The sequence below is a fragment of the Anguilla rostrata genome, chromosome 14 (genome assembly GCF_018555375.3).
Source record: "Anguilla rostrata isolate EN2019 chromosome 14, ASM1855537v3, whole genome shotgun sequence".
NCBI lineage: Eukaryota > Metazoa > Chordata > Actinopteri > Anguilliformes > Anguillidae > Anguilla > Anguilla rostrata.
In genome coordinates, this window is record NC_057946.1 from 36,847,918 (window position 1) to 36,870,996 (window position 23,079).

At 46.0% G+C, this 23,079-nt stretch overlaps 1 protein-coding gene across 1 annotated transcript in view; it reads left to right on the forward strand.

Moving 5' to 3' along the window:
• Nucleotides 1-23,079, forward strand: part of LOC135239565 (transmembrane protein 132D-like) — a 153,753-nt gene that overhangs the window by 25,065 nt on the left and 105,609 nt on the right. The window contains exon 2 of the mRNA XM_064308307.1: nucleotides 17,414-18,338. Coding sequence (XP_064164377.1) covers nucleotides 17,414-18,338 — 925 coding nt within the window. The remainder of the gene's footprint in view (nucleotides 1-17,413; nucleotides 18,339-23,079) is intronic.

Genomic DNA, 23,079 nt, shown 5'->3' on the forward strand with positions numbered 1-23,079 from the left:
CGAGGGGTTGGCACTACTCCCAACTGGTTTATAAAAATCCCCCATCTTCAAACTTTGAAAGGCTTTCCGCCCTATCTCTTCTTAAAATCCCTTGTGCCACCCTTGACTTCTGTGCATTCATCCTGTTGAAACTCACCCTATGGATTTTTCAAAATTTTAAGAGATTAAGTGGAAAAAAAAACGAATATGGTATGAGTGTACTTAGAAACAAAGTCATTTATTAGTCTTCTTGCCCTGTTATGTAATGATAGATGACTAATACCCTTGTAGCTCACAGTTGACATTTAATGTTCTAACAACATTACAGAAATGTTAAAGCAAGAGGCTGCCCTTGCTTCAGTATTACAGCAGGACTTTGGGCATAATGTTGATGAAACCGGGGATGGGTTCTGCAGTTATACTGTATGTCTTACAATGTCATTGTAAATTCACAAACACACACACACACACACACAAACTCACAGATGTCAGCACTGAGCTTCCTTTTTGCCTTTAAATAAATAATAGACCCTTACTGTAGACTGAGTTAGTGTGTAATAAAGCACTGTCCTTTATTTTAAAGCCAATTTGGTGATCAGTGGAAGAACAGAAAAGGAGGGATGGAGAAAACAGTATAAAGAACATAAAAAAGAGTGAAAGAAATGTGTGAAATTTTAATGTGTAAAAATAGATCGATTGCTGTTTGCAGAGACCTGGGAAGCTTGTTTCCTTAGTTTCACTGCGATTTTCCGCAGTGACCTTTGTCATTCTGTTTTAGTCTTAGAGTTGTTCTGAAATCACATTGTTTTAGTCTTCTTGAACTGTTCTGAAATTATGTTCTTTTAGTCTTCTTGAGCTGTTCTGAAATCACATTGTTTAATCTTCACAGAACTATTCTGAAACCACATTGTTTTAGTCTTCACAGAGCTGTTCTCTTCTTTATAGGGACACTCCTCTGTTCATCTTCATGTTCCACTCTACCTTCTTCAGCTCTTCACACCCAACCTTATTATACTCTGCCACCCTTCCTTCCGCTTCACCGGTTTTGCCATCCCTGTCTGCACTGGTGTAGACAGATTAACCTCTGCATATAAACCACTTTAAGTTCAGGCCGTCATACGTGAGGAGTGCATATCTGGGATCAGCATCACCTTTTGGCCCGTAACGGATGCAGTTAGGATTCGGCCCAGGGGACTGATCCTAGGTCAGCACTGAGAGTCTTCATGAATATGCATTCCACATCGCGCCTTCTCAAGGTCTTCCACAGACGACGTTCCTTTGGTTAAAAGAGAGGAGACGATCGTTAACTGTGGATTTGTGCGGAAGAATTTCCATGGTGATGAGCTTCAGAGAGGCGGTGCGTCGCTCTCCAGCATGAGTGGGCAAACTCGTTAACAGCTTAATCAGCTCTGATTAATTGACCGCTGCTGGAGCAGAGCCACTCGTGCACAGCGGTCCACCGGGGCCCTGTTTGGAGAAACGCTTGTATGTTTTCCTTCCGTAGCTTTGCTGTAAAATATATCATCCGACACTTCCTTTGCAACCCACCACGCACCCCCCCGCTGCCCCCCCCCCCATGAGCAGCTCCCCACCCTGCAGTTGTTCAGCTCGACTCACTCTCTGTCACAATCTTTCTGCAATTATTTTATATGAATAACAGAATTGTTTAGAATTCATTTTTCCTGTTTATTTGTAATTCGTCAGTGGTGGCTGCTCAGTATGGAATTCACATATCTGTGCTACCTAATTTTTTGCAAGGATACACAAAGCATAATAAACATCCTGAAGCAAAATGGCGCTTGACATCCGTGCCACGTTTTGGTACAGGCACGCGATCCAAGGATCGCATTTGTCATCGCAAATCTGCCATGCGCTGGGAAGGCTATTTCCGTGATTATTAAAATGGGCACGTCAAGTGTTCTCTCACATTTCCTTTATGTTGCACACAGGATCACAATGGAAACAAGCCTTTGGTATTTCTTGCGTTTGTCTTGCAATGTGCTTAATCTTTCTTGTAGCATAATCAGACAAGGAGGACTGCCAGATGAAAATACCATCAGAAACCAGACAGGAATGTACATTCCTTTGCTCTACATCTCTAGTTTGATACAGAGTTAATGAGTTCTGTTTCTCATACCAAAATAGACGTGCTTGATTCCAGTCTTAACAGCTTTGGGTCTATGTACTATTTTTTGAGCTCTCCATTATTAATTGAAAAGCAAATTCTTTATGTATGCACTTAAAGTCTGATCTAAAGGTAAAGAATCTCTACTGCAAAACAAAAAAACACGAATGAAAAAACAATTCAGTGATTATTTCTGAAGTTTTATTTTTCTTTTCACACATTCATGGAGGCTCTGTACCTTTGAAGAAGCCGTTATCACGCAGTTAGTTATGGTGCCAGTCGGGTACAGGTTGTTCAGATCAGGAATTTATAGTTGAGTCGGTGAGATGAGAATATTACAGGGAAAATGGCTGAATTATCCAGGACAACTTGCAGGTTCTGTGGATGTGGTAATTTTTCGCCATTTTCTCAAATATATTTACATATGTCTCTGTGTGCTTTTAAATGGGTACACAGTCACTTATGATGGACATGTGATTGCTAATAATGCAAGTAATTATATTTGACTAATGACATCTCCAGTTCTAAAGTAACTACCGACTGCCATTTTAATTAACCAATATAATTACAAATGTGTTCCAGTGCATAGCTTTTTCATTTACAGATTAATTCGCGGTTATTAAGCACAGCACTATTTTCATTACACGTGCGCGTTTGCATGTCTGAAACGGGACGGGGCTACGGAGTGCCCATTAAAGTCGTCCTTGTTTGCTCATTAGTGAATATTGTAATGAGGAGGATGTGGAGAGCGCGGCGCATGGTCTCAGAGCAAAAGGCCTTCCACTGCAGAACCTCCATTTCCGTCACCCCTCTGCCAGATCGACCCCCCCCCCCGGGGACTTATTGACCCTCTTGAGCTGTTGATTGGTGATTTTATCTGAGGGAAAAAAAACACCTTTTTATGGAGCATTCTTCCTCAGCAGGGATGGAGGCGGCGATCGGCACACTGCTCAATAGCGACCCCTGCTGGTTGATCGGAGGCAGCGGTCTGTCTGAGTCAGCAGGGGGCTGCGGAAGGGAAAGAACCAGCGGCTGTCTGCATTTTCCCGCCCAACGTTGGGCCCGGACCCAAACTTAGCTTACCGGGTGTTCTGAACAGGGAGACGGAAGGAGGATGGAGTAGAGGAAACAATGCAGCTGTTGTTCACATTCATTTGTTCACATAACCTGGAGGTCTTCATCCTTTAACCGTAAAGTGCACTGTTCCCGCTTTCCCAACGGCAGGACAAGCCGATGCCCTCTTACAAAAAAATCGATGACTCTCGCTCCCCCGCTCCAGCAGCCGAAAGAGAAGGTAGGGGAGGAGGAATCCAGGCGGGCGCAGAAGATGCTCAGATACCTGCCGTCAGGGGTCAGGGGAGATAAGAGGTCTTCTGAGGCAGGCGTGTGTGACCCTGTCATTATTAAAGACCTCTCAAACTCAGGGGGAGAATGAACCAATCAACACTCCCACACTCCGGGTGCTAGCAGGCGTGGGCGCGGCGAGTACTGGCTGTGAGCGTGCCGCGGCCTGGTCATACGCAGGCCCCGCCAGCCAGAAAAGTGGCAGGAAAGCGGTTTCATAAGGGAGGAACAGAGGATCTAAGGCGCAGAGAAGGAAGAGCAGATGTACGGATTGTGACAGCCAGATTTTTAAGGGCGGTTCTGAGAGAGAGCGAGAGCACAGGACGCTGTCGGCCGGCGTCGAGAGCGCGTTTAAAAAACGAGGAAAGCGCAAAGCCGAGGAGAGCTAATTCTCGGAGCGGGTTTGAGCCTCGCTGTCCAGAAGACCGACTGTGCCGAAGCAGAATGTGGCTGGGAATGGAACAGGGAAGGGAACCGAGAGCGTTCAGCACCTCGGACAGCAGCACCGAACAGGCCTGGGAGGGAACAGAGAGCCTTCAGCACCTCGGACAGCAGCAGCAAACAGGCCTGGGAGGGAACCGAGAGCGTTCAGCACCTCGGACAGCAGCAGCAAACAGGCCTGGGGGGGAACCGAGAGCGTTCAGCACCTCGGACAGCAGCACCGAACAGCCTGGAGGGAACAGAAGCCTTCAGCACCTCGGACAGCTAGCCAGCAAACAGGCTTGAGGAACGAGAGCATTCAGCACCTCGGACAGCAGCAGCAAACAGGCCTGGGAGGGAACCGAGAGCGTTCAGCACCTCGAACAGCAGCACCGAACAGGCCTGGGAGGGAACAGAGAGCATTCAGCACCTCGGACAGCAGCAGCGGCTGCACGCACGAGACCAATCAGTATTCCGCTCAGGCACAGCCCACTATAATGGCACAACTGACTGAGTCTTTCGGGCTATAATACCTTAGCATTTACTGTACGGGGGCACGCATTTCACTCCAAACTGAGTACGCGGGGGCCAGCAAACAGCTCGTCCCAGCCCCTGCAGCAGGAATAATTATTTTTGAGCCTGCATCTTTCTGTGAGGCTACTTTTTTCCTGTTTATTTTTTTTTAATGTTCAGTTTTTTCATGTCGAGCCGTACCCTGATTTACCATTGGTCCTGGCCTCTGTCTTCCCCACCAACCGTGTGTCTTCCTTATCGTTTAATTACACGACGTTGCATTGCGATCACTTAGCAGAGCCTCTGATGCTGAAAGGCGGACAGCATCGACAGAAGCAGAGAATATGATTTACCTCTGCTACGTGAATTCATTCCAGTGCAATTGTTATCTGAGACTATTTGAGACGGCAGAATATTTACCGATGGGGAGGGTGTGTGTGTATTCTCACTACATCCTAACTGGGCCTATTTATATCCCTTACTGGTCCCCTGGGTCTTCCCTGATTACTCCTAGGTTACCCTCTATCTGTGTGCGCTGATCTGTCCCGGAGGACCTCTGTGTCAGGGATTACCCACAAGGCACCGGGAAAAAATTCATTGATGTCACACACACACACACATATTTGTGGAGGAGAGTGAACATAAACTACTGACACACCTCAGAGACTGCTTCTGCACACGAGACATTTTTATGCCTTTTCAACTGATTCGGTTTTGCTGATGAGTGTTCGACGACTTGCTCTAAACATCACGACCTTTCCTGCTTACGGTTTATTTATATACCTCCAGAGCCAGTTCTAGAATTGTTTAGGAAGCAGAGAGGAGCGTAACTGGAACGCACGCGTTACTGCTCGTGTTTCTCTTCTCGCACGAAGCCGACACGTTCGTTACGCCCTCTAAGGAACCCGATAATGGCGTGCCAGCAACTTAGGAATTCCCTGAACTGCGTTAGAAATGAGACCTTCACCAAAGCACGACAATCAAAGGAGAATGTTACTCCTCAAAAATAAATTAACAAATAAATATAAGATCCCCCAAAACATGAACCAGGCAAAAGAGCAGACTCAGTGCCGCGAGGCGTAGAAAAAAACATCATGGCTGACGGAGAAATGCGAGGACAGCCGCGGGTCCTTTCACGCAGCACAGCGTGCGGAAACATCTGTCAACCAACCAGCCAGGGCTTCTCCATGCCAATGGATGCTGAGTAGTGCACTAAAGGAAAGATGGCTCCTTAAACGCATGCACCTGGTACGCCACTAGTAGGCGCTAATACAGTGACGACTTGAGCAAGCTGCTGTGATCTCCCAGTCCATGAAAGCACGTATAAACCATCATTTCCTCATATCTGCTATCTTTATCAGATTAGAGGCTGATTAAAACAATATACATTATATGTACATGATATGCAGTCATGTTAATACCATACTGGTATAGGATGTGTAAAACAGACTATGGCTTTGTTTGTAGTTTCAAAGTGTGCAATTTAACAAACTTGGACATACAGACCAAAAAAAATGTAAAAAGCGATTCATATTTTTTTTCTCTCAGTTTTGCTGCTGAGCACCTGGGGCTCATGACCGGGCCCTCGGGCTCCTGACCGGACCCTGGGGCTCCTGACCGGGCCCTGGGGCTCCTGACCGGACACTGGGGCTCCTGACCAGGCCCTGGGGCTCCTGACCGGACACTGGGGCTCCTGATCGGGCCCTGGGGCTCCTGACCAGGCCCTGGGGCTCCTGACCGGGCCCTGGGGCTCCTGATCGGGCCCTGGGGCTCCTGTGATCAGACCCTGGGGCTCCTGACCGGACCCTGGGGCTCCTGATCGGGCCCTGGGGCTCCTGTGATCAGACCCTGGGGCTCCTGACCGGACCCTGGGGCTCCTGACCGGGCCCTGGGGCTCTTGACCGGGTCCTGGGGCTCCTGACCGGGCCCTGGGGCTCATGATCGGGCCCTGGGGCTCCTGTGATCAGACCCTGGGGCTCCTGACCGGACCCTGGGGCTCCTGATCGGGCCCTGGGGCTCTTGACCGGGTCCTGGGGCTCCTGACCGGGCCCTGGGGCTCATGATCGGGCCCTCGGGCTCCTGACCAGGCCCTGGGGCTCCTGTGATCAGGCCCTGGGGCTCCTGATCGGGCCCTGGGGCTCTTGACCGGGCCCTGGGGCTCCTGACCGGGCCCTGGGGCTCCTGACCGGGCCCTGGGGCTCATGATCGGGCCCTGGGGCTCCTGACCAGGCCCTGGGGCTCCTGTGATCAGGCCCTGGGGCTCCTGACTGGGCCCTGGAGCTCGTGATCGGACCCTGGGGCTCCTGACTGGGCCCTGGGGCTGGTGATCGGGCCCTGGGGCTCCTGACCGGACCCTGGGGATCCTGATCGGGCCCTGGGGCTCCTGATCGGGCCCTTGGGATCCTGATCGGACCCTGGGGCTCCTGATCGGGCCCTGGGGCTCCTGTGACCAGGCTCTGGGGCTCCTGATCGGGCCCTGGGGCTCCTGTGATCAGGCCCTCGGGCTCCTGACCGGGCCCTGGTTTGGGCACCGTGGTCCTGCTAAATAAGGATCAGTGCTGAGAGAGAGGGTCACAGGTCGCAAAGCCAGAGGCCAGTTGAAGAGATGAGGTCGATCCCCTGGGCTGGACTGTAGCCTGGAGTGGCAAGCCTACCCTGAACGGCTTCAGTAAATCTCAGCTTTATGAAAATAAATATGTCTATCGTGAGCTACGCAGACCATGTCGTTCTGGATAAGAGCAACTGTCTGCAGGTTAAATATTCACAAAACCATCCTGAAAAGACTAGAGCCTGTAACTACACAGTAAAATACCCAGTGTTAATTCATCTCTAAACAGATAACATTTGACCCTACATTCCTCTTAGAGTTAAATTAGCACTTTTAGAGTTGAATTAAAACAGGACATTTTACTGTGTTACTGTCCTTGATGTAATATTTAATGAGATTTAGCCTAATGCCATCCAGTTGCCAACACAGTAAAATGTCCTGCGTAAATTCAACTCCAACAGTGTTAATTCAACCCTTAACACATAACATTTGGTTCCACATTCCAGAGATCAATTAACAATGTTAAGAGTTGAATTAACGCTTGACATTTTATGGCGTTGCCTATTTCACATTTTTGCTGATGAACAGGCCAGTTGTCTAACGTTGACTGAAATGTATGTCTTTGTAGAGTTACAAAATATATGGCTTTTTTCAAATACATGATATGATAAATAAAACGATCGATCTTCTCCTTGCTTCTGTGGAGAGAAGGTTAATCCTATCCATGTTCTTCGCTGGTGGTCTGACTCTTAACCGCATTTTATATTTGACATTTTCTCTCTATCTTTTTTTTATTTTTTTTAATTCTCTTGCGATCGATTGGGTTGTCCCTTTGAAGTCTGCGCGCATTTGAAGCAATCATCCGACTCTTGATGTGATCGGAGATTTGCATATGTAGCCTACGCAGTGGGGATGAAAATGAACTACACCGTAGCCTTTAAAGTGTAAGCACATATAGACGGATCACTGCAGACTCCCGCCCGGCAGGGATATCCTTTTATGAGCTGCTGTAAAAAAGGGAATAAAATATCTACCCCTGAAAACGTGATGAAAGGCTTATTGCTAATGCCCATTAAAAGATGTTTTGCAGCGCTTCATCCATCCTTACCGTTTGGGAAATGTCTTTATTTCCTCGATTTTTTTTTTTAAAGAGAAAAATAATTGAACTTACTGATCTCGATAAGATATATGTGAGTGGTGTTGCGTTACGAAGTAGGAAAGCGGCGCCTGTACCGGTGCAAACGTGATCTACATGAGAGAGAGCGGAAGAGCCGTATTTAACAGCGCGGAGGCGAGCAGGTCCGAACGTGGCCGCGCTTCCGCACGGGCCGGCTCGCGGGCGCTCCCAAACCGTCATCATTCAAATCCCGTTACCTACAAGCAAATAGAACACGGCGTCAAATCCGGGGGCTGCTTATACTGGCTCGTTTTATACACGTTCGCATTCGCGCAGGTTAATGGTACAACGAAACTGAATGCTGTTTCGTTGTACCATTAACAGCGAGGGACATTTTCGCTTAGTAAAAATAAATTGATTTGTATTCAATTATGGTCAGACATATCCTCCAGATGGCTCTACAGCTGTCTCCGCGAGGCTTTCCAGGCAACCGACTACACCGCTTTGATTTGTGTCACATCGATTGTCAAAGCTACAATGTAGTGGGACAAGAGTCGGCTATCCCTCACTGAAATCCTTTCACCAATCATGCACTACTGACCTACCCCGAGCAGCATAACCTGCTTGGTTCTGGAAACACAATGAACGCTGTTGCGGTGCTCATAAGTGAATTGTGGAAGGTGAACTTTGGTGAGGGAACGATACCAGTGAGCACAAACACAAATCTAGACGGCTAGAGGGGTGGAAATCTAGGTTGAGAGATGTTTTAACATTAACAGACTAGGTCAACTCAATTTAGGTCCAATTCAGCCTAGGTTTTACCCGGATATAGCTGACTAGAAAACTTTTTTTAATAGTTTATATACCATCTAGATGTTCATTACATTACAAGCATTTAGCAGATGCTCTTATTCAGAGCGACTTACACAACTTTTACATAGCATTTACATTGCATTCATACAGCTAGATATGTACTGAAGCAATGCAGGTTAAGTACCTCACTCAAGGGTACAACAGCAGTGCCCCACCCAGGAATACACGACCAGCTCCTTACCCATTCAATAGTGCATTCTGTGTAATAGGTTCAGTGAAAACCCGGCTAGATTTGATTTGCTAGGACATAGCCAGGCTAAACTGGAGCTAAATTGAGCTAACCTAGTTAATTAATGTCAAAACACCTCTCAGCCTAGATTTCCACCCCTCTAGTTGTCCAGATTGAATCTAGACTAGGATGTCAATGGTGAAATATAAGCAACATCAATGCTGTCCACTTGGCCCTCTTGTTCAACAAAAAACGTTAGTCCCAGCAATCAGTGGAAGGTCAAATATTTCTAATCTGTGTGATAGGGCATTGAAATTGAATGGCTCTTAGACATTTACCTCAAGTCACACTTTATGCAATAAAAAGAGGCATATTTTGTCCTCAGCATAATGCCTGCTTTTGTCTGAATATGCCAGATTCAGCCTTGTGGTTTGTGCATGAAAAGAACTTACTGTGGTTATATACAGACTTTCATCTCTGTACTGCTGGTCTCTGATTCCTTGAAAACATATATTTTTGTTCATTGTTCATTTTTTCTCTCAAAGCATTGAAATAAGGCTAGTGCCTTCCGGAAAATACTGATTCAAATAATTCAATATTGACTATTGAAACTAAGGGTTTCAATAGCTGCACATGAGGTACTTTATGTTTGGATTCAAAAACGCCCACGGCACTACTGTCACACAAGCGCGACTCTCTGCCAAGTTCACATCAGTAGAGCGTTAGCGCAGTTAGCTCAAAGTGGATTCATAATGGGCTTCAGGGCAGAACACTAAGAATGATCATCAGAGGTCTCTCCTTTGAACAGAGGGAGTGGTAAAGTCCACCAGGGCTGAGTATTGGGACCTCTGCTCTTTCTAATCTGCATAACGACCTTGGAGAAAAGACAATTTTGCTGATAACACCAAACTCATTGGAGGAGTAATCAGACTGGAAATCATTATTAAAAGCATTAAAAGCACTCAGCAAGATATATGTAGCATCTGCAAGTGGGAAATTAACTTTGATATCACATGCAGTTCCAGGAAGTAGTTTCCCCACATAGACTGTTATTAATGTGTAATGGCATAATCAGTACAGTACTGAATGCACCATACATAGGCAAAATGATGACCACATATGGGCTGCATGACCTCTAATTGTTAACTGACATGCTTTTTAACCGTTGAGTTGTCTTTTTTATTATATGCACCCTCTATGTCCACAGGGTCAGAAATGACCCACACTCGACAGACCCCCTGTGATAATGCCTCTTCATTAAACTTTAAATCCTAAATCAATATTTTTCATGAAGAAACAACCTGTCACTCATCAATAAATCTTGGAATAACTGTCTGGATAACTGTCCAAGAGAGACTGTATTTCTTTAGTCTGCACCACTTATTTTTACGACAAAACACACATCATAATTGTTTTTTTTTCTGTTATAGATGTGTTGCGAGAAACGTACTAATCACTTATTCCTGGTCAGGGACGCAGAGGGGTGCTGGAGCCTATCCCAGCATGCATTGGGCGAGAGGCAGGGCACACACACCAGTCGCTCACACACTCATACCTAGGGGTCATTTAGACTCGGCAGTGAACCTGCATGTCTTTGGACTGGGAGGAAACCCACTGCCAGGATTCAAACAAAAGACTGTCTTGCTTTGAGGTAGCAGTGCTACCCACTGCACCACTGTGCCAGCCTGAGACCATACAGTGCCATGCAAAACTATTTGCCACCTTTCAGATTTCCTCTATTATTGCATTTTTTTCCCACTGAACGATTTAGACAAAATGTAATATTGGACAATGGGAAACTGAGTAAACACAAAAACGTTTTTTTAAATTATTATTTTATTTATTGAATGAAACATTTCTGTCACTGCAGGATTTTTTAAAAAGAAGACTCAAGACGATGTTTATACCCTGATGGTGTACCACTTTTGTGGAAAGATAAAAAGAGCACTGTTTAACTTGTTGACGATGGTGATGATGATGTCTCCATATCTGAAAACAGACAGATTTGATGAGAAGAACAGCTGGCTGGGAACAGTTAGTGTTTTTCCGCTTGTTAAATCGTATTTTTCCCACCACGGCACCACACGTTTTTTTATTTACGCGACTGAAAACTCTGTGCCAGAAGCAACACGCTTGCGTCTTGTTCCCGATATCGTCCTTGCCATCAGCACAGTGCAACAGCGACGGCATCACAGCGCTGTTCGTTCACCTCTCTGCCGGCATGGTTCGGGTCCTGCTGGCAACGCGGAGGGTGGAGACTTAAATTTGAGCAGTCTCGTGCAGATGTCCAATCACGGAAGCGCACACACTAAACGCGCCTGGAAATGTTCGGCAGTCCCACGTGTCTTCCCTCAGTAACGCGTCTCCCTCGTCGCCCCAGCAACTCTGCAAGGCTTTTTTTCGCGAGGTCAAGAGTCTCCTGTCGTGGTGAGAGTGGTTTGCATGATTGCGGCGTTTTGTGGGAAACTGTGCGCTGCCGCTAGTGAGGAAGGGCGGGACGGAGGCGGCCGGATGAATCGCTGTTTTACAGATTGCGACGGAAAACAAGGTCACAAACGCCACCCTCGCACACCGACTGCCGCCGTTTAAAACATGCAGTCTGCCGCCGTTTAAAACGGGAAGCCATTTTTCTCATCACACGAACACAGAAATTTATGAGCGATTACGAAAAAACAATCCACCACGGATTAATATGTCTCAGCCCATATCTCTCTGTCTCTCCTATCCTCCCTCTCTCGTTCTCTCTGTGACCAATGTGTAAATGTCAGGATATAGAATCTTCCAGAGAGTAGTCGATTTCTGTGACTGAGAAGTCAATCCTTGGTTTTGTGTAATACTGGAGAGTTCCAGCTAAAAGACAGCGACCCTAACCATCCTGCAGTGTGCTCATTGGATAGCACTGACTCCACCCACCATTTCTTTCTTTTTTGGTGATTAATTTTTTTTTTTTTGCATTGATAATACATTAACAAACACATAACATTAACAACATAAGACGTGCAGATGGAAACAGATATAATAACAAAGAAATTAGATCGCTGAAATGGATAATAATAAACAATAAAGTCAAGTCTAAAAAAATAAATATAATAAAAATAATTATAACAATAAAGGGCTGCACTTCTCATTAATATAGCAGGATATGATAGCACTAGTACATCTCATTTCTTAGTTAATAATTTAATAGGAAAAAGTCTTTAATGACTGAGGTCATCTCTCTCCATGCTTGGACTGTGGAAGCTTCAGCTCTGCTCAGTTTAGCAGTGGTATTCTCCAAATTAATAATGTCTCCAAGAGTTTGTCCATAACCTCAAAATTGCGCCCGTTTTAAAAAAATATATTTTTCCTGCGATGGTATGTCACTCTGACCTCTTTTCTGTGTTTTCTGTCAGTTGAGCGAAATCTCAAATAATTCCCATCAAAAGAATAAAATATTGCCATCAAAGGAACTGCGGGGGCATTTGTTTCATATTTATTATGAGACGCATTCGGCCCGATCTCTGTGGGAACAGCTCCTTTCTGTGAATTACAGTCGAGCACCTGTCACTGAAAATGGCCCTAATTCCTTTCTTTCCCCCAGCATCTCCATGCTGGATCACAATAGCTGCCTCCCCCCCCGCCCCCCCCACCTTCCCTGACAGACAGGAGGGGAGCAGAGTGCTCTTAAAAGGTTTCGCTCAGAAACGTCACTTTGAGTCACCGCTCCGCTCGGGAACCGAAGCACCTCTCCGATGAAGACGCTGACTGGCTCAAACTCGCCGCCCTGATGAAGACGCTCACTGGCTCAAACTCTCCGCCCTGATGAAGACGCTCACTGGCTCAAACTCGCCGCCCTGATGAAGACGCTCACTGGCTCAAACTCGCCGCCCTGATGGAGACGCTCACTGGCTCAAACTCGCCGCCCTGATGGAGACGCTCACTGGCTCAAACTCGCCGCCCTGTCGGCGCGCGACGTCCGCCACCGCGCCAGTCAGAGAGGCAAGTCGCTCTCGGTCGCCCTGTCGACGGACACGGCGGCCATGCACAGCCGGCGGGAAGCTTGTGAATTTTCACCATTTAAATTGGCTTTGAAACCTTCTTCACTGAGGCAGAAGGGATTCTGTAAAATGACTGGGGCTCTAGAGCTTGGTTGTGTGTTGCAGATCACAGATACTGTCATAGGGTGTGAGCTGTAGGGCCTCAGTTGCAACCCCTTGAATTTCACTGGCCAGAGTGAACACATTCATTGTGAGGACGTTCGGAGTTGAGCCCTAAGAAACGATGCTGCATCGCTGTACAGTTACTGCACAGACCATGCAGCCCGGTGGTGTTGGTGCGGTATACAGAAGTGCTTTCCAGACTTGGTCCGAATTCTTGTTTTCTTGTTGCACTTTCAAATTCCTGATTTATTTCATTAGTTTTTTTGGCAGAGGCAATGCACATTACTATCTGTGAACGTGCCAGAGTAAGCCCGGAAGGTTCACTTTTCAGAGCCCTGCAGGCATTTAGGCGCTCTTTAGCAAACTGTAACCTGGCCATCCTGTTTATGCAGATAACTAGTGGTTTGCATCTTGCAGCGTAGCCTCTGTAGTTCTGTTTGTGAAGTCTTCTGCAGATAGTAGTCACCGGCACATCCACGCCTGCTTCCTAAAGAGTGTTTCTGAACTATTGGATAGGTGTTTGGGAGTTTTCCTTTGTTGTGATGAGAATTCTTTGCTCACCAACTGCAGAGGTCTTCCTTGGCCTGCCAGGCCCTTTGCGAAATCACTGAACTCACCAGTGCTCTCTTTCTTCTTAATGATGTTCCAAACAGTTTATTTAGTTTAGTTAGCCTAAGGTTTGGCCTATGTTCTGATTGTTTCTTTCTTATTTCTCAGCCTCATAATGGGGTCCTTGACTTTCATTGGCACAACTCTGGTTTGTTTGTTCACAAATGCAATTAACAGACTCCAAAGGCAATTAAAACCCTAGAATTAAGACTAGGTACTGCATGCTGTTTTATAACTGAATTGAACACACTTGACTCATCAGAAACACTTGTGAAGCCATTTGTCCCTAACATTATGGTGCTCTGAAATGGAGAGGACTATTTATGAAAAGTCCTATGATTTCTACATAGTGAAAAAATACCCTTTTTATGTGAATTGTTTGATTTCACACACAGACATATATGTGTGTGTGTGTGTATATGACCGAACATGATTTCATCTGCAAGTCTGGCTGAATCGATTAAAAACCTAACCTTCCTTCCAAAGCAAGCATTTCTCATCAAAGATGTTACAGAGGATGAAAGCGTTAGTCAATTTGTCTTTGTGAGAATGAGAAGTTTTTTATTTTTTGCACAGCTATTTCGGACGCATTGTGGCCTTCGGATGGGATATCATCCTTCTGTTCGGATAAAAGGTGTCTAATTTAGAGCAATTACCAGCTTTGTTAGTTTACCAGCTTATTACTTTAGCCTACGTTGAATGGATGTCCACATATATTGGTCCAGGCAACTAATGTATCTTCTACATCAACCCAACCTAACGGTATAGTTATATTAAAGCATTATGAGTTGCATAGTGTTATTTCTGTTCACGTGTGTGTGTGTGTGTGTGGGAGGGCGTTTTTAATTTGAAATGGCATCAGAGTCCTCGATACAGTTAATCTCCAGCGGTCTTTATTAACACTGTTTCCAACGGTAACCTTCCTACTGTCACACGGGAAAACACGGTCATGTCACTAATTAGCTGAACATGTTAGCGTGTTACTTATACTTTTTGTAACAACTGTTACAGAGTCCTTGAATATCTCGTGTATATGTTACTGGGCTGACCTCTGTTGGGGACTGACTGTGTGCGGTCCGTGCACACAGCACGTGAACACGCGTTCAGTGCGTTACAATTGAACAGCGCCAGAGAGTCTGTAATATTCTGCTTGTTTACTGGAGAGGGCTGGGAGATTCGTTTCAGTGCTGCATTTTATTTCTCCCTATTCGATACGCTGTGTGCGTGCATCTAAATAACCACACACACGTTTTCATCTTCTCATTAAAGCTCAAGTTCTGGACGTTGTTGCTGTTGTTCTAACCAGACAAGCCTGCAGTGATTCAACACCCCTGAACCAGCACCGTAGTTCATCAGACCAGCATCACAATCCCCACCATCTATTACAATAACTAAGCACCACATTTCTGCATATGTTAGGCTGATCAGCAACAGCACTGCCAAACATTTCCTGTTAGCGTACTCATACTGTAGTACTGCTGCTAATGTACAGTAGTGGTGAGAAGTTTGATTCTTTAAAATGAATCAGTGCACTTGACTCAGAGCATCTAAATGAATCAGACTTTGGAGTTTTTAATTTAAGTTTTTATTTTCTCAGCCCATGCCCACTTCATGCCTTGGTTGGGGTTTGTTGTGTAAAAACAAAATCAAAAAAAAAATGGCTAGAACAAGGACAGACAGTGTCATTGATGTGAAGCACCACTCTCACCAATTCCAGCTACTTCAGTGCTAATAGCTCCCCCTTGTGGAGAATCTTCAACCTGCTAAATGTGAATGAGTGAGTGAAAAGTGAGTGAGTGAATGAGTGAGGGTGTGAGTGAGTGAGTGAGTGAGTGACCGGGTGTGTGAGTGAACGAATGAGTGAGGGTGTGAGTGAGTGACCGGGTGTGTGAGTGTGTGAGTGAGTGAATGAGTGAGGGTGTGAGTGAGTAATTGACCGGGTGTATGAGTGTGTGAGTGAGTGAGTGAGTGAAGAGTGAAGATTGAGTGAGTGAGTGAGTGAAGAGTGAAGATTGAGTGAGTGAGTGAGTGAGTGACTGGGTGTGTGAGTGAGTGAGTGAGTGAGTGAGTGACTGAGTGAAGAGTGAGTGTGTGAGTGTGTGAGTGAGTGACTGAGTGAAGAGTGAGTGTGTGAGTGTGTGAGTGAGTGACTGAGTGAAGAGTGAGTGAGTGTGTGAATGCGTGAGTGAGTGACCGGGTGTGTGAGTGAGTGAGTGAGTGAGTGTGTGACTGAGTGAAGAGTGAGTGAGTGAATAAGTGACTGGGTGTGTGAGTGAGTGAGTGTGTGTGACTGAGTGAATGAAGAACTTTGCATCTGTAAAAGCACTGGCTCTCTCGAACATAGTATTTACCTTTTCTTTCTGCCTGGCTTGAGTTTGAGTCCCTGGCCTCATTTCTCATAGCCAGATGTAGATGAGTCATGCTTCTTTCAAGCAGTAGCCTCCCAACTTTATTTGTCCACATTCATATTTTATATTCATATATATATATTCTATTTCTCTTGTTTTGTTGTTCTCTTGTCTTGATAAGGCTTTTGCAGTGAAGTCCTACATGTCATTGAATTGTTTAATATCGGTTTCAAATAAGGGAAATTTAATTGCTGCTATCTCTTTGTATTCGGTTGGTAAAGACTACGCTTTTTACTCAAACTGAAGTAATTACCTCCTAGAGGCTGCTCAGTAGGGTTTTGTCGAGAAACAGCTCATTTGCTAATTTCTTTCTATTTACCAAATGAGGGGAATGTGTCCTCATAGCGCTGCTTAAAAAAGGCAAATTATCGTCAGCATTGTCATCAAAATGATTATAAACATCCCTGTAGCATTTTTTTGTCGAGAACCTAAATGCTTGTTTTGCCGAACATGCCATTTCCTGTTTCTGTCTGTCTTGCTGCTCACAGCAGGAAGGGGTACTGCGTAGGTGAACTCAGCACATGTGCAAGTCATTCCTCCTTCCGTCCCTTTTGAGTTTTAGTACCGAGTGTTCGCTGGCTAGTGTGCCTGTGTATGCACTGTGACATAGAAACATGTGGACCAAATAGGAATCAAAACGTTTTTTATATCATCTTCTGTGGGGCTCAGAAACAAAATCTGAGTGCAGGTAGCTTTGCATGAAGACATTTTAGGATTGAAATGTACTGTTCAAAATTGTGTAATTTGGCCAGGTGAATTAATAGCTTCGAATGGACTTCAATTGGGAAATCTGCCAACTTTATAATTCAGATGAGGCAGCAATGGTTGGAATGATAAGTAGCATACATGGCTGGTCCCCAGGACCAAGTTCAGGAACCACTAGAATACAGGACAATAAGGCACATGAAGTTTTTCAATTTACACCCAGCTGGCCTAGTTCTCATGATGAAAATCTACAGGATGGTACAGTAGATCTCCAGGAACAGGGTTGGTCGGCCCTGCTCTAGCTGTTGAGTGAGGTGTGCTTTGTTAGGGTTGGAGTGAAAAACTACAGGGTGGTAGATCTCCAGAAACAGGTTGGGGAACCACTGGCCTAAAGTCTGTGGCGAGGTATACAATGCAGGAATCCATGCTGATAATTTACGCATTTGAATGTTCTTCTCTGGCAGTGACGGAGGGTCGCATGTTCCCAGAGGCGCTGCAGAGGTTCCCCCTGGCCCCCGCGTACCTCCCCGTCAGGTACCAGGTGCTGAACGCCGAGTCGGCCTTCTTCCTGAAGGAGGCCAACCAGGACTTGATGAGGAACTCCAGCCTGCAGGCCCGCACCGAGCCCTTCTTCGTGCACCAGGCCCGGCGCCCGCCCTCCGTCAACGCCAGCTACGGCCCCCTGTGGGTGGAGCGGGCGGTGCCTCCGGAGCTCCTGCAGGTGGGCGCGGCCTTCTCCTCCTCATCCTCCTCCTCCACCTCAGTCTTCACTTTCAACTGGAAGGTGCAGACCTTCATCATCAGCGAGCGGATCTACCCGGGCGAGCCCAAGGTGCAGGTGCTGTTCTACGTGGCGGGGCGGGACTGGGACGACTACGGCGCGGTGGAGGGGCTGCCCTGCGTGGGCATGCTGGCCTTCCACGAGACCCAGGAGGTGCGGGGCGGCTGCCGGCTGCGGGGCGAGCTGGGCCTGTGCGTGGCCGAGCTGGAGCCCCTGCCCGGCTGGTTCAGCCCCCCCAGCGTGGTGCCTGGGCGCCAGAGAGCCCCCGAGCAGGCCGACGGCACCCCCGTGGAGCTCTACTACGTGGTGCGGCCCGCCCAGGGCGGGGACTGCGGCACCGAGGACCCCAGGAAGGGCGGCTCCGCCCGCTCCGACCCGAGCGGCGGTGGCGGTGGTGGGGGGCCCTCGGGGGCCTCTGGCTCCGCCCCCATGCGGCGGATCGGAAGCGTGCGGCTGCACCAGAGCTCCACCGACGCGCAGCTCGGCCAGGTCAGGCTGGACGCCAACTTCGTGGTCCTGATGCCGTCGGGGCCGGTCAGGCAGAGGGACGGCGTCACCGCCTACGTCGCGACCTCTGACCCCTCTCAGGTGGACCGGTTCACCCTCAGGTGAGCGGCTCTGAGATGCTCTGTGGTAGAGATTGTGGTGCCCGTTTGCCATTATCATTTTAGTGTTCTTGTCTTTCTTCTTCCCCATGCCCAAAAAATCGCAGAATTTACCAGGCATGTCCAGCATGGCTGCCAACTGATTATGCATGACACCCGTGCAACTGACTCTCCAGGTGCAGCATTGAAACCACAGCCGGCCCGTGGCATACACGCTCTATGCGGTTGTTTAGGGCCACAACCGCTAGGTGGGGCCACACGACTACGATGGGGGGGGGCCACACGATCCGATAGTTATCTAAAAGGTAAAAAACGTTATTTATGCCCTATCGCGGTAATAGCGGTATACATTTAAAATGGAATGGCAACAGAACATTTCAGAACAATGTAATGTAGGAAGGATTTAACACCAAAATCCTAGGGCCAGCCCTGATTGAAACTGCAACATTGCAATGGTTATCAAGGCCATCCTGTTTCATGGACATGCTACTCATTTTTTCCACATGTCTACCTCCACATTCTTAACAAATAATATCACCAAAGACATAACTTCCGCCATACTGGATTTTCTGAAATTTTCAGTTTTTTGAAAAACCGACGTTTTCATGCGTCTCTGACAGTGTTTACCTGATTCTCCGCAAATTTAGCATGTGTGATCTATAGCACATCTTTGTGTTAAATAACATAACATGACATAACATGGTGATGAGAACAGGCCATTCAGCACAACAATGCTCGTCATTTTCCTGACTAAATTGTACATAGTGCTGTGATTACCTACAGACTAGATTATATCTAACACCGTATCCAGCCTCGTCTTGGAAATCCCCAGACTAGGTGCAGGGAATTGCAAAGGAAATTTTGATATGTCCAAGGATGGCTTCAGGACTGTAATTCAAATTTAGCAAAAATGGCCGACCACACCCAAAATATGCGTATGCCCACAGATTTTCGTCAATTGCAACAATACCTCAGGGGAAGATAGGCAGCCATACTGTGGACGAGCTTGCTCAGGCTCGCAGTGTTATAGTGTATTGCGGCCTGGAGGGGGCGCCTTTTGTAAATTACTAATTTGAATAGGCTCAATAAGGCTAAATTGTAATTTGTAAGAACACTCCGATAGCTTGCCTGGAACAATCCTGAGATGCACACCCCCCTCAATTCAATATTTTTACAGAGAAATTAATATGAATATGCATAAATTGTGCAAAAGATAATTGACCTTTTAAATCCAGCCTCTATTCAAATATTTTTCCGTAAATTGAAGAGGAACCCATGTAGGTCATTTGTATCACATTTTGTGCCACCCTAGGTCACCCTACAACACCACTTCAACATTACAATCTCTAAATCATTCTTACAAATGTGCCCTTACATCCAATACACACCAAAGTTAGTATGAATAATATTTGGATTTGTTTTGCAGTCCATGACAATGTACCTCCCAATGCACGATTGCTCATCCTTGGTGCTTGGCCCCTGACATTGCTGCTTGCAGCTATATTTTCTTTCTCTCTAATAGTGGCTGAAGTTCCTTTTGGCCTGAATATTGTAATCTGATACAAAATTAAATAATATTCTAAAAATCGTATTCTAAAAATCGTAAAAATCATAATTTTTGCTCAAAGTTGAGTGGGAACTTCTTTGTGAATAGATTAACCCCCCCCTCAACACTGGTGATTTGGGACTCGAGAGAGAGGGCCATACTAGGACATGCCCAAGAGATTTACTGTGATCGATTTTGTGATTCATTTTGGAGATACTAAAGTATTTTGAAGTTTACAAAGATTTAGGAGACCTTAAAATAGTTTTTGGCAAGATTTACACCAAAGCTGTAAGATTTCACAACTGGCCCTACATGCAGCTTATTTCAGAAACCCCAGCACCAGAGAGAGAGAGAGAGAGAGAGAGAGGCGGGGGGGGGGAGAGAGAGACCAACATAGAAAGAGAAAGACAGCGAGTGAGAGAGAGGCTAAAAGTTGTGGAGGGGAGGGTGTTGGGGGGGGTGGTAGAGATCATTATTCATGGGCTAGAGAAGGCCCAGCTGAACACACTCCAGCCCACAGCTGCTATTTGATAATGCTGGCGACACGCTGGCCTCTCCCCGCCCGCCCCCGTACGCACCCCCGCTTACAGAAGAAACACATGAAATTATATGACATGTAGTCATTTTTCCATGTTATCACATATGTAGCACATGTACCCTGTATGTTAATATGAAAAATTCAGTGTTCCGCATTTCAGTGTTACATGTTACATGAAGTTATGTTTTTCCATGTGCTCCACGTAATCCCATGACAAATATTGCGTGTTTTCAAAGTGTCATCTGAACATTTTCACATACAGAACACGGCTAATAAACACAAAAGTTCAGCAATAATAATAAATTATGCCAATACATAGCGAATCTGTATAAAGAAAATAAATATAACATAATGGTGTTCGGCCTGCATGGAAAAGTAGACTATCATTCAAAATGTGAAGTCAATAGCAGGGTTTAATGTTTCTTTGTCAGAATGAGGTAATAAAGCCAAAGTAAGAAATGTGATCATCTGTTGTCTGCTGCCATACTACCATGTACTCTGCCCCTGCTGAATGGCTGAAGTTAAGCAGGGCTGGGCTTGGTTAGTACCTGGATGGGAGATCATCAGCAAGAACTACATCGCTCCTGGGAGTGGTGTTGGTGGTGGTGTTCTTGTCGCCCCCCCCCCCTTAAAATAAAACCCCCCCCAGTGCCCTGATGGGGATGCTGTGCTGTAGGAGCTGTGCCCGTTAGGTTGAAACAGTCTGGACCCGCTGTGGTCATTAAAGATCCCATGACACTCCTCGCAATATGTTAGGGCAATGGTCTCAAACTCAGTGCCATGGAGGGCTGTGTGTATGCTGGTTTTTATTCCAGCCTCAGATCTTGATTATCTAATTAGTTCAATTATTTGCTGAATTAGGGATGCGGGTTTGCACATAATGGTGACCCGCATTGTCTAATTAAAAACGTGCTTATATTCTGTGCTTCAATGCAAATGGCTGAATGAGTAATTGGACTCATTTAAGGCAGCATTAATTGGTTGGAATGAAAACCTGCATACACACGGCCCTCCATGTCGACGAGTTTGAGACCACTGTGTTAGGGGATCCCTGGTGTCCTGGACAAAGTCCCTACCTGGCTCTCTCAACCTGCCACCTGATCATCCTCTGATTTAATTGGCTAAAATTGGTTCTCTCCACCTCAGCTGATGTGTGGTGAGCGTTCTGGTGAACGGGTGCAGTGCAGCTGGTTCCACGCATCGGTGGTGGTGAAGTCATGTTTCCCCCGCATCACTCTAAAGGCCATTGAGTGTGAGAAAATCGCTAAATAAACGCAAAGAATTACTAATATTTTATTATTATGTGTTCAGGAGATGTGGGATTTTATGCAGGCTTTGCCTGGGTTTTCACGTGTAATCACACGGGTTTCACATGGAAATTTACTTGGACTTCACCCAATTAAACCATGAAAACGTTCCTTTCTGTGTGGATGTTCTCCCCATGCATGTGTGGATTTCCCCCAGATACTCCGGTTCCCTGTCTAAAAGAGGTCAGCCTAATTGCAGAGCCTAAATTGCCGATAGGTATGTGTGACTGGTGTGCGTGCCCTGTGATGGACTGGCGACTTGTCCAGGGAGTATTCCTTCTGCCTCCCAGTGCATGCTGGGATAGGCCCCAGGCGTGACCTGACCAGGAATAAGCGGATTAGAAGACAGATGTAATTTAGCTGATAGACTTCCTGTACACTGTCTGAGATAATTACTGCAACAAATTGAATATTTTAAACACTTGATTTATTTATATTTGAATTATAAATAAATATAAGAAATAATATTATGGTTAATAATATGGTTATAGAGATAATAAATATGGGTAACACAGACAAGGTGCAAGGTGGCACATTCAGTTCGACTTCAGACTTCAGCCGGTGGAAAAGGACTCCTGAAAGCCCCTGAAACTCACGGCGTTTTCAGGCGCTTGCATTCCTGTTCCAGGGTTTGTGAGCTGGCACTGGCCCAGTCCACATAAATGCAAAGGCACTCCGATAAATTTCACGGCGGCTTCTTTGAGACAAACTTTGACAAATGTCTTTCTTTGGGGGACTTCGTCTGAACCGCTGAGCGGCCGACGCTAATTAGAGTGCGCGGAGGAAGCGGAGATTCGGGGCATTTAGCTCACGGTGGAAAATGGTGGCGTAATTAATTGGTTTGCTTCCAATCACGACGCTTTTCCGAGAAACAAGATAAAGAGGTCTTGCTGATTTGTCAACCGGCTGGAGATGCAAATGAGCTAAAAAGCTTTAGTGCAGCACAAATGGATGCGAACAGCTAAGAGTGTTTAGATATGGCTTTAATTCACTGCACCCGATTATTGTCGACAGACTAAGATTCAGTCAAAGGACAGCAGAATATGTCCTTAGCAAGTTTTATTTATTTATTTATTTATTTATTTATTTGAAGACATTAGAAATTCAATAAACTGAATTAAATATTTTGGCTGAAATAACTCTTTGGTCAATTTCATGCTGATTGGATTCTAGATCTTGCCCCTGGATTCGATTAACATCTGTCCCTCTTTTTTCACAATGAACAGCAAGTTTGAGTTTTTTGGAGCATAAATCACCCAAATATATGAGGAGGACAAACCTACAGAAAAAGTAACACTTCCAGTTATGTGTAAGTCATGATGAATGTTTATGGAATCCAAGGCCTAGTCTATT